This window comes from Stegostoma tigrinum, chromosome 3 (assembly GCF_030684315.1).
Source record: "Stegostoma tigrinum isolate sSteTig4 chromosome 3, sSteTig4.hap1, whole genome shotgun sequence".
NCBI classification, from domain to species: Eukaryota; Metazoa; Chordata; class Chondrichthyes; order Orectolobiformes; family Stegostomatidae; genus Stegostoma; species Stegostoma tigrinum.
In genome coordinates this window covers 139,422,829-139,435,344 of record NC_081356.1, presented here as the reverse complement: position 1 = coordinate 139,435,344, position 12,516 = coordinate 139,422,829, and the positions used below count along the sequence as shown (strand labels likewise).

Here is a 12,516-nt window from a genome sequence, read left to right as displayed (position 1 = left end):
TAGACTGACTGGCCTGCAGTTTCCTGGTTTATCCCTTGCTCCCTTATTGAACAACGGTAACTGCATTGGCTGTCCTCCTTTCCCTGGCTCTTCTCCTGATTCAAGCGAGGAATTGAACATTTTTGCAAGTACCCCTGCTAATTCCTCCCTTGACTCAGTGAACAATCAGGAATATGTTTCCTCTGGCCCTGGACACTTACCGGCTTTCAAGCTGGCAGACCACCCTAGTGGTGCCATGGTGACTCGGTGGTTAGCACTACTGCCTCACAGCACGAAAGACCCAAGTACAATTCCATCCTTGGGCGACTCTAGGGAGTTTGCACAACTTCCCTGTGTCTGCGTGGGTTTCCTCTGGGGGCTTCAGTTTCGTCCCACAGTTCAAAGATGTGCAGGTTAGGTGGATTAGCCAAAGGAAATGCAGGATTACAGGGATAGAGTGTGGGGGTGGGCCTGTGTGAATGTTCTTTGGAGGGTTGGTGTGGACTTAATGGTCCAGATGGCCTGCTTCCACACTGTAGAGATGCTTTGAAGAAGTTCCTTTCTGTCTATGCTAATTTCTTTAATTGTAGCACAGAGCAAATCCCTGAGTTCTTCACTCATTTCATCTCTCTCATCAGTGAACATCAACCCAGAATATTCAATTAGCGTGTGAATTACAGATTGCTTTTTGTGGTGCCGAATGGGCCCTCTTTGTCTCCTCGTTATCCTTTTACCCTTTGTGTACTGGTAAAACAAGTTAGGAATTTGCTTTATTTTACCTGCCCCCCACTTTCGTTGCCCTCTTTTAAAAATCATTTTTGCACGTTCTCTGTACTTGTCTAGGGCCTGTGCTGTTGTAAGCCCTCGCTATCAGACATAATGCTGCATTTTTCTCTTAACCTGATGATGAAAATCCCTCATTATCCAGAGTTCACAGGATTCGATGATCCTACCCTTTATTGGAACATGTTGGCTCTATACTTGCCATATTTCCTTATGAATGCATCCCATTGTTCTGAGATGTGTTTACCTGAAAATATCTGCTCTTGGTCCACTCTGGCCAGATTGTATCTGATCCTGTTGAAATCAGTCTCCACTGCCACGCCCACCGCAAAAATAATGTTTAGTACTTTGATTTGGCTGACCCTTGTCCTTCTCCATAACAATCTTGAATCTAAAGACTAATGATTGTTGTCTGCCAGATCTTACCCCACTAATATGAAATCCACTTGCCTATATTCATTACCTAAAATTAAGGCCAGGACCAGCTGCTCACTTGTAGGGTCTTCTGCGTATTGACTTTGAAAGCTCTCCTGGATACATTTCAAGAATCCTGCTCTCTCTCTAAACCTTTAACATTATGACCGCCCCAGTTAATGTTGGGGAAATTGAATTCACAGTTCTCACAACCTATTACTTGTACATTTCCATGAAATTTACACACATATCTTATATTCTATTTCTCTCAGATTGTCAGGGGGCCTATTGTACACTCCCAGCAAAGGTTTTAGTTTGTAAATTCAACCCAGATGGTTTCATTTGAGGAACCTCCAAAGATGGAATCATTCCTTACTGCTCTAATAGATTCCCTGATTAAAATAGCAACAGCACCACCTCTTTCGCCCTCTTTCTTGACACACTGAAGACTCTGTGTCCTGGAATATTTGAGATGCCAATATTGTCCTACTATCAACCATGTTTTAGTGACAATAGTGACATCGTACCCTCATGTTTTAATTTGTGCCTTTAGCCCATTTGCCTTGTTTGCCAGATTCCTTGTATTAAGATAACTAACATTCAGCCTTGCCAAACTCCCTTGTGGATATGAGTTTGCTCGCTGAGCTGGAAGGTTAGTTTTCAGACGTTTCATCACCCTTCTAGGTAACATCATCAGTGAGCCTTCGGTGAAGCGCTGGTGTTATGTCCCACTTGCTATTTATCTGTTTAGCTTTCCTTGGGTTGGTGATGTCATTTCCTGCATTGGTGATGTCATTTCCTGTTCTTTTTCTCAGAGGATGGTAGATTGGCTCCAAATCAATGTGTTTGTTGATGGAGTTCTGGTTGGAATGCCATGCTTCTAGGAATTCTTGTGCGTGTCTCTGTTTGGCTTGTCCTAGGATGGATGTGTTGTCCCAATCAAAGTGGTGTCCTTCCTCATCTGTATGTAAGGATACTAGTGACAGTGGGTCATGTCGTTTTGTGACTAGTTGATGTTCATGTATCCTGGTGGCTAGCTTTCTGCCTGTTTGTCCAATGTAGTGTTTGTCACAGTTCTTGCAAGGTATTTTAGTTAAATTGCATGGGTCTTTTCAGTTTGTACCTGAGGGTAGGCATGCTGCATGACTGCTGTGTAGAAGGAAAACTGATATGATCCAATATCCATTGATACAGGTATTCTGCTACTGGCTGCCTCTGAAAATGATGATAATGACGTCCTCTGGTGTATTAATCATGATTCCTTTCCATTCCAGAGACCTCTCATGGAAGTACAGGTAAGACTGACTCTGCTAATGAGGGTTATTATTTGGCTGCTGATGAAACTGATTCTGTTTGTAAGGGTTATAGAATTATAGAAGTATATAGCATAGGGACAGGCCTTTCGGCTCACTCTTCTATGTTGACTGACAAACTACACGAAACGCATTTACCTTCACTTAGTCCATACCTGCTGCGACCCGGCACCATCCAATGCTTCTCAAATGTCGCACAAGTACCTTCGTCCATCACTCTCTTCGGCAGAATGTTACATATACTTATCACTGTCTGGATGAAATTGTTTTTCACCAATCTCTCCTAAACTGCTTACTCTTCATCTCAAACTTATGCCCCTTGAATCTTTAGTCGTCACTGCTATGGGGAAGAGATTCTCCGATAAACGTGTTTGTGCCTTTTATACTCTTTGTATCTCAGTTCGCACGTCAGCCTTCTCTGTTCCAAGAAGAATAAACCGTGGCCTGACCAGTTCTCCTCATAACTGAGAATTTCCATTCTTGTCGACATTCTAGTGAAGCTACTCTGCACCCTCTTTGCAATAATGTGGTGACCGGAACTAGAGTGTAGAACAAAGAACAGTACAGCACAGTACAGGCCCTTCGGCCCATGATGTTGTGCCGACCTATTATCTTACTAAAATCAGTCTACCCTGCATACCCCACATTTTACTAACCTCCGTATACCTATCCAAGAGTCGCCTAAAAGTCTCTAAAGTATCAGACACCGCCAACACTGCCAGCAGTGCATTCCACACCTCCACCACTCTCTGTGAACATAAGAACTAGGAGTAGGAGTAAGCTGTTTGGCTCTTCAAGCCTGCTCCGCCATTCAATAAGTTCATGGCTGATCTTTTTGTGGACTCAGATCCACTTACCAGCGTTCTCACCGTATCACTTAATTCCTTTATTGTTCGAAACAAATCTACCTTAGCTTTAAAAACGCTTACTGAAGTAGCGTCAACTACTTCACTGGGCAAGGAATTCCACAGATTAACAACCCTCTGGGTGAAGAAGTTTCTTCTCAATTCAGTCCTAAATCTGCTCCCTCTAATCTTGAGGCTATGCCCTCTTTTCCTAGCTTCACCTGCCAGTAGGAACATCCTCTCTACTTCTATCTTATCTATTCCCTTCATAATTTTATGTTTCTACAAGAACCCCCTCAATCCTCTGAATTTCAATGAATATAATCCCACTCTACTCAATCTCTCCTCATAAACCAACCCCTTCAACTCCGGAATCAACCTAGTGTGAACCTCCTCTGCACCCCCTCCAATGCCAGTACATCCTTCCTCAAGTAAGGAGACCAAAACTGCACACAGTACTCCAGGTGTGGCCTCACCAGCACCTTGTACAGCTGAAACATAACCTCTCTGCTTTTTAAACTCAATCCCTTTAACAATGAAGGACAAAATTCCATTTGCCTTCCCAATTACTTGTTGTGCCTGCAGATCTACCTTCTGTGATTCATGGTCACACCCAGGACCCTCTGCATTGCAGTATGCTGCAACTTTTTACCATTCAAGTAATAATCCCTTTTACTATTACTCCTAGCAAAATGCATGACTTCACATTCATAGAACGTGGAACATTACAGCACAGTACAGGCCCTTCGGCCCTTGCTGTTGTGACGACCTGTCATACCAATCTGAAGCCCATCTAACCTACACTATTCCATGTACGTCCATTCATTTACATTGTATTCTGTCTACACTCAATGTGTCTATATTCCTCTGCAAGATTTCTCAGTCCTCTACACACTTTGCTCTGCCACTCATCTTAGTGTCATCTGCAAACTTTGACACCCTACACGTGGCCGAAAACTCCAAATCATCGATGTAAATTGTAAATAATTGTGGTCCCAACACCGATCCATTGAGGCACACCACTAGTCACTGATTGCCAGTCAGAATAGCACTCATTTATCCCAGCTTTTTGCTTCCTGTTCGTCAACCAATCCTGTGTCCAAGCTAATACTTTACCCCTAACGCCATGCATCTTTATCTTATGCAGCAGCCTCTTGTGCAGCAACTTGTCGAGGGTCTTTTGGAAATCTAGGTACATCGCATCCACTGGGTCCCCATTGTCCACTTTGCTCGTAATGCCTTCATAGAATTCCAAAAGATTTGTCAAGCATGACCTGCTCTTCATGAACCCATGCTGGGTCTGCCCAACGGGACAGTTTCTATCAAGATGCCCTGCTATTTCTTCCTTGATAATAGACTCAAGCATCTTCCCCACTACAAAGGTTAAGCTAACCGGTCTATAATTCCCCATCTTTTGTCTACCTCCCTTTTTAAACAGTCGCGTCACATTTGCTATTTTCCAATCTGCTAGGACTGCCCCAGAGTCCAGTGAATTTTGGAAAATTACCTCCAGTGCACCTGCTATTTCTCTCACCATCTCTTTTAGTACCCTGGGATGCAGTCTATCAGGGCCAGGAGACTTATCAACCCTTAGCTCCATTAGCTTGCCCAACACTACCTCTTCCATAATAATGATTGTTTCCAGGTCATCACCAACCTTCGTCTAGTATAACAAAGTGTGTAGCTGGATGAGCACAGCAGGCCAAGCAGCATCTCAGGAGCTTTTGTGCTCCTGAGATGCTGCTTGGCCTGCTGTGTTCATCCAGCTACACACTTTGTTATCTTGGATTCTCCAGCATCTGCTGTTCCCATTATCTCTCAACCAACCTTTGTCTCTTTGTCAATTACTGGCATGTTAAAAGTGTCCTCCACTGTGAAGACCGATGCAAAATACCTGTTCAATGCCTCGGCCATTTCATCGTATCCCGTAACTAAATTCCCCTTCTCATTGTCTAAAGGGCCAACGTTTACTTTAGCCACTCTTTTTCGTTTTATATATTTGTAGAAACCTTTGCTTATCTGTCTTTATATTCTGTGCTAGTTTTTTCTCATGTTCGACCTTGCTTTTCTTTATAGCTCTTTTTGTGGCTTTCTGTTGACCTTTGAAGTTTTCCCAGTCTTCTAGTTTCATGCTGTTTTTGGCCACTTCTTTGCCTTCTCTTTCAATTTGATAGCCTCCCTTATTTCCTTAGACACCCATGGCAGATAACCCCTTTTCTTACTGTCCTTCCTATTCATTGGAATATACTTTTGCTGAGCACTTGGAAAAATTGCTTTGAAAGTCCTCCACTGCTCATCAACTGTCCCACCATAAAATCTTTGTTTCCAGTCTACTTTAGCCAAGTCCTCCCTCATTCTATTGTAGCCCCCCTTGTTCAAGCATAGGACCCTGGTATTGGATTTTATCTTCACACTCTCCATCTGTATTCTAAATTTAACCCTACTGTGATCTCTCCTTCGAAGAGGATCCCTAACTGTGAGGTCATTAATTATTCCTGTCTCATTACACAGGACCAGATCTAGGATAGCTTGCTCCCTCGTCGGTTCCATTACATACTGTTCGAGAAAACTATCACGGATGCACACAATGAATTCCTCCTCAAGGCTACCCTGACCGAACTGGTTCAACCAATCTACACGCAGATTAAAATCCCCCATGATAATTGCCGTACCATTTTTACAGGCATTCGAACCTACGTCTGACATCTCCCCTATACTTTCCTCCAGTCCCCTTAAAATTATGGCCCCGGTAATAGTCATTTCCGCCCTGGGGAAAAAGTCTCTGACTATCCACTCTATCTATGCCTCTCATCATTTTGTACACCTCTGTCAAGTCACCTCTCATCCTTCTTTGCTCCAATGAAAAATACCCAAGCTCCCTCAACCATTCCTCATAAGACCTGCAATCCAGTCCAGGCAGAATCCTGGTAAATCTCCTCAGTACCATCTCTAAAGCTTCCATATCTTTCCTATAATGAGGTGACTGGAACTGAACACACTAACCTGAGCGTTTTATAGATTTTTTAAAAAAGCACTAACTGGATTAGGACATCATTGGCTAGGCATTATGTATTGCCCGTCCCTAATTGACCAGAGAGCAGTTCAGAGTCAACCACAGTGCTGTGGGTCTGGAGCCACATGTAGGCCAGACCAGGTAAAGATAGCAGTTTCCTTCCCGAAAGGACATTAGTGAACCAGGTGGGTTTTTCCGACAATCAACAACGGATTCATCGTCATCATTAGATTCTTAATTCCAGATTTTTTAAATTGAATTCAAATTCCACATCTGGTGGGGTGGGATTCGGACCCAGGACCTCAGAATGTTATCCAGGTCTCTGGATTTACAGTCCATTGATAATACCACTAGGGCATTGCCTCCCCAGAGCTGCAACATGACCTCATGGCTTAGACTCAATTCCCCTACCAATGAAAGCCAACACACCACATGCCTTCTTTACAACCCTATCGACTAGAGTAGCAGCTTTGAGGAATCCTATGGATGTGGACCCCAAGATCCCTCTGTTCCTCCACACTGCCGAGAATCCTGCCTTTAACCCTGTATTCTGCATTCAAATTTGACCTTCCAGAATGAATCACTTCACACTTTTCTGGGCTGAATTCCATCTCCCACTTCTTTGTCCAGCTCTGCATCCTGTCAGTATCCCATTGTAATCTACAACAGCCCTCCATGCTGTACACAACTCCACTAATCTTTGTGTCATCAGCAAACTTACTAACGCATCCTTCCACCTCCTCATCCAAGTCATTTACAAAGATCACAAAGAGCAGAGATCCCAGAACAGATCCCTGTCGAACACCATTGGTTACTGAGCTCCAGGCTGAATACTTTTCATCTATTACCACCTTCTGTCTTCTATTGGATGGACAGTTCTGTATCCAGACAGCCAAATTTCCCTGAATCCCATGCCTCCTTACTTTCTGAATGAGCCTACCATGGGGAACCTTATCAAATGCTTTGCTAAAATCCGTATACACCACATCCACTGCTCTACCTTCATCACTATATTTAGTCATATTCTCAAAGAACTCAGTAGGCTTTGAGGCATCACCTGCCCCTATCAAAGCCATGCTGACTACTTCTAATCAAACTGTGCTTTTCCAAATAATCATAAATACTATCTCTCAGAATCCTCTCCAATAATTTGCCCACCACTGAAGTAAGACTGACTGGTCTGTAATTCCCAGGATTATCCGTATTCCCTTTCTTGACCAAGGGAATGACATTTGCCATCCTCCAATCTTCTGGTACTACTCCAGTGGACAGTGAGGACACAAAGATCATTGCCAAAGGACCAGCACTCTCTTCCCTCGCTTCCTGTCCTATCCTTGGGTATATCCCGTCTGGCCCAGAGGTCTTATCTAACATCATGTTTTTCAAAATTTCTAGCACAATCCTTCTTCCTAAAATCAACTTGTTCAAGCAAATCTGCCTGTTTCATCCTGTCCTCACAAATGTCAAGGCCCCTCTCACTTATGAATACTGAGGCAAAGCATTCATTATGCACCTCTTCTACCTCCTCTGACTCTATGCACAAATTCTCTCCACTGTCCCTGATTGGCCTCACTCTGGCCATCCACTTGTTCCTCACATAAGCATAGAATGCCTTGGGGTTTTCCTTGATCCTACTAGCCAAGGCTTTCTCATACCCCCCCCCCCCCCCCCCCCCCCCCCCCCCCCCCGCCGGCTCTCCTATGTCCATTCTTCAGTTCCTTCCTGACCATCTTGTAGACCTCTAGAGCCTTGTCTGATCCTTGCTTCTTCATCCTTAAGTAAGCTTCCATCTTCCACTTGACTAGGTGTTCCACATGTCTTGTCATCCAAGGTTCCATCACTGTACCATCCTTTGCTTGCCTCAGTGGGACAAACCGATCCAATATCTGTTGCAACTGCTCCCTGAACAATCTGCATATTTTTGTCATGCATTTCCTTGAGAAATCTGATCACAGTGTATGCTCCATTGTTCTTGTCTAATAATGTTGTAATTCCCCCTCCTCCAGTTAAATATTTTCCCGTATTGTCTGCTTCTATCCTATTCCATCCGAGACCTTTCAGTGGTTCGTAATGCTATGCCCGCGTAATGAAAGTAACCATCCCGTCTGCCTTCTTCACCACCGTTTTGATTTGTGCTGATTCTTGCATTTCGTCATGCATTCATCAGACCCGTCTCCCCATTCCTGTGCTGATCAACACATCTCACTGGAAGTAATCTGGAAATGACAACATCCTTTCTAATCTGCCACATCACCTGCTAAGTTCTAGCTCCAGGGCCACATTTTCTTTTTTAATCTGTTTCATTGGTTTTGATGTGTACCTTGACCGCTAGATTTTCAGCCTTGACGTACAGAATGCGCAGCAGCCACATTGAGGCATCCCAACTTTGAAATCGGGGAGTATAACATACGATGTTAAGAGTCTTGTTTGCTGCCACAGAACTGTCTCAGTTCTCTTTATAATCGAATCCTTTGTCACTAAAACTCTTTTTTTCCTCGCCTGTTTTGCAGCACAGCCAACCTCGGCGCACAAAACTGGCAGTTGCTGCTTTCCCCAGAGAGGCCATATGCCGTCACACACAGGCACACCAGTATCCAGAATGGTATATTTGTTTGAAAGGGTGATGACCACAGTGGCCTCCTGCATTGTCTGCCCACATGTATCCCTCTTCCTGGTGGTCACCCAACGCTTTTCTGCCTGTATAGTCCTTACTTCTGGTGTAAACAGCTCATTAAACATACTATTCATGGTGTCCTCAGCATCATGGATGCTCCATAGTGAATCTGTACACAGCTGTAGCCACTCCATGCGGTCAGTCAGAGCTGTGGCAGAACACATTTCCTGCACACGTAGTCACTATGGATACTGGAAGTGCCCCAGGAATTCTCTCATATTGCAGAAGGAGCATTCCATGGGACTGAGTTCTCCTCCCATTGTGAACATTATCAATTACAGAAGATAAACTAGGCACCAATTACTCAAACGTAGCCACTATCCAAGTGGATTTCTCGCTCTCCCTCTCACTCTTTCTCCCTCTCACGGTCTCTTTCTCGCCCTCTACCATGTGCGCTCACTTTCTCCCACGTGTTTTCTCTCTCTCTCTCACGTTCTCCTGCGTGCGCTGTCTCTTGCGTGCTCTCCTGCATGTGTGCTGTCTGGCTGCTTCCTGCATGTGTCCTCTCTCGCCGTCTCCCGCATGCGCGTGCCCTCTCGCCATCTCCCATGCACGCGCGCTCTCCCGCTTGCCTGCGCTCTCACTCTCTCTCGCTTTCTCCCTCCCCGCCCTCGCTCTCTCCCCGTGTCGCGCGCGCCCTCGCTCTCTCCCCGTGTCGCGCGCGCCCTCGCGCTCCCCCCGTGTCGCGCGCGCCCTCGCGCTCCCCCCGTGTCGCGCGCGCCCTCGCGCTCGCCCCGTGTCGTGCACGCGCTCCACTCCTCTCCCACTGTTGCTCCCACCACTCCTGATCTGAGTGAGCTCGAACTGGGCACTACTCTTAAGGTTTTTATATGGAACCTCCTGCTGCCATTTACCCCCACATTCACTGCACTGCTGTGACTCAGCTACACATGAGTTTTATTTGAAGTAATTACAAGTATTTCGTGGGGACCATTTGTGAGATAGCCTGCTCCTTTCCTCTGTCACACTTTCAACTTCTCATCTCCCCTTCCCAATGCCCCCTTCCAACGCAATCACAAAGAGATGTAATATTTGTCCTTTTACATCTCCCATCCTCATTGTCCAAGGCTTCACTTGGGTGAGTCAGCATTTGGCATGTGTAGTTTGTTGTATTCAGTACCCACTATGTGGTCTTGTCCAAATTATGGCTCATCAAGCACACACTCTTCCCTCTTGGCGAACATTTGTGCTCAGTCTGCAAGTATGACCGAAGCCTTCTGTCACTTGCTGTTTCAATCTGCCATCTTGTTCTCCATTTTGCATTTCTGTCCTCTGCCTGCTGTACTGTTCCATCCAAGCTGGGGGAACAGCACCTCACTTTCCAATTAGGTGCTTTTTTTTAGCATTTTATAATTTTTTAAACTGTAGGATTCATAATTGAGTTCAGCAATTTCAGACCATGAACTGTGCCCTTCATTTTTGTTTCTTTCCACCCCCTACATTGTGCATCTGGCTTTCATGTTTTTGCTTTCTGTCAATGATGGTCTTTATTTTGCTTTCAGCACTGCATCTGAGCAAATATGTTGTTCCTTATTGACAACATTACTGTGTTCTTTGTGACACTTCTGATTTCTCACCATCTTTGCCTTCTACTCTTTGCCCAGCAGTTCCTTTTCCTTTAGCATTTTTACTTCCCCTTCTTTACATATTTCCACCGCTTGTCAGCTCTGAAGAAGAATCATTTTGAACGCAAAATGATAATTTTCTCTCTCCACAGACACTGTCAGTCCTGCTAGGTTTTTTCCCGTGGTGTTGTTTTTACTTTAAAGCTTTACCTTGTGTGCTCAATCATTTCAGGTTTGTGAGCAGTCTTTCCCAAACTACCAAAAAAAACCTTACCCAGCATATTTGAATATCCCGGCATTCTCTTCTCCCAGGAAAAGTGTCCTATTTTCTCCAATATATCCATATAACTGAAGTTCCTCAGTACCTGGATGTATTTTTGTAACTTTGCCTGCACAGTCCTCAATGCCTTCACATCCATCCTATAATGTAACACTCAGAACTGGACACGCTGCACCAGCTGAACCTGGGCTAATGTCTTAAAGAAGTTGAACTTAACCTCCTTTCTCTTGTGTTCTATGTCCCTGTTAATAAAGCCAAAGATATTGTATGCTACACTATCTGCTCTCAACCTTTTCCACCACCTTCAATGATCTGGGCACGGTTACACCGGGGTCTTTCTACTCATGCACCCCCTTTAGAATTGTACCTTTTGTTTTATGTTGTTTCCCCCTATTCTTGATACAAAAATTAATCCTGTCACACTCTGCGTAAGTGCTGAAAAGTGATATTTGTGTTGATTGAGAGTAGTTTTGTCATTGTAGCCTTGATGAGCCGTTGGGCCTCTACTGTACAATTCTGTGATTTTCCAGATTGAATTTCATGTGCCACATTACTGCCCATTTAATTGACTGTTTATTTTCATTCATATCAACCAAAAATTTTCAATTGATTGACTGGGTACACACCTGGATCTGGAGTTGGTCTGGGTCCAGGCCTTGAGGCGAGAATTGGGCCGGGGCCAGACCTGGGACAAAAAGAGAAGTTTCTGGAGCAATACGGGAAGTTGCTGAAAAAAAGCCCAGCAGGTCTGGCAGCATCTGTGAAGAAAACACCAGAGTTAACCATTCCGATCCAATGACCCTTCCTCAGAACTGAAGAAGAAGAATGGTTGTTGAGGGCAGTTTCTAGACCTGGGCACAGGGTCAGATTTGGGAACGGAGCTGATTCTAGACCCATGAACTGGACTGGGGGAAGGGATGGGTCAAGGGCTGATTCTGTACCTGAGGTGAGGGTTGGGGGCTGAACCTTGGCTAGGGTTAGGGTAAGGTTCACCTTTCCAATCTTACATGTTCCCTGTGCTCAGTTGACGCATTTTGTCTTTCAGATGACAGCAAATATTGATGGTCACTCATGGGCACTATCCTCCATTGACCACTCCCAGCTTCAAAAGATTGTTACTCCACTCAACAAAGACCGTGTCCCCCTCACTGATCCACCAGTTGTAATATTCCAGCATTTGGCACCTCCCAAAAGATTTATCCTACTTACAGCACAGGTATGTGTTGGGCAGGTGGTGGGAACTAATTCAGTGATTGGTCTATATATCTCTTTCTCACTCACTCTCTTTCTTCTCTCATTCCCTGTCTCTCTCTCTGTCTCTTTATTTCTCTCAGTCTGTCTTTCTCTCTGTGTCTATATTGAATGTATTTATAACCCATCTGGGCCCTGAATGTCCTTGAGGGAAGGAAATCTGCCATCATTAATGAGTCTTCATGTGACTCCAGACCCACAGCATGTGGTTGTCTCTTAGCTACCTTCTGGACAGCTCGGATGGACATTAAATGTTGGTCTAGCCAGCGATGCTGCCACCCATGAAAAGGTTGAAAAATGAAATTCTCTCTGTTCCTTTTTTCTGTATGTGTGTCTCTCTCTCTCTGAGTTGATAAGGTGATGGTGAGCTGCCTTCTTGAATAACTGTAATCCACAAGC

At 44.6% G+C, this 12,516-nt stretch overlaps 1 protein-coding gene across 1 annotated transcript in view; it reads left to right on the top strand.

Annotated features, from left to right (window-relative positions):
* nup155 (nucleoporin 155) overlaps positions 1-12,516 on the top strand; it is a 224,258-nt gene that overhangs the window by 83,689 nt on the left and 128,053 nt on the right. Inside the window, exons 13-14 of the mRNA XM_059645000.1 lie at positions 2,371-2,471; positions 11,912-12,082. Coding sequence (XP_059500983.1) covers positions 2,371-2,471; positions 11,912-12,082 — 272 coding nt within the window. The remainder of the gene's footprint in view (positions 1-2,370; positions 2,472-11,911; positions 12,083-12,516) is intronic.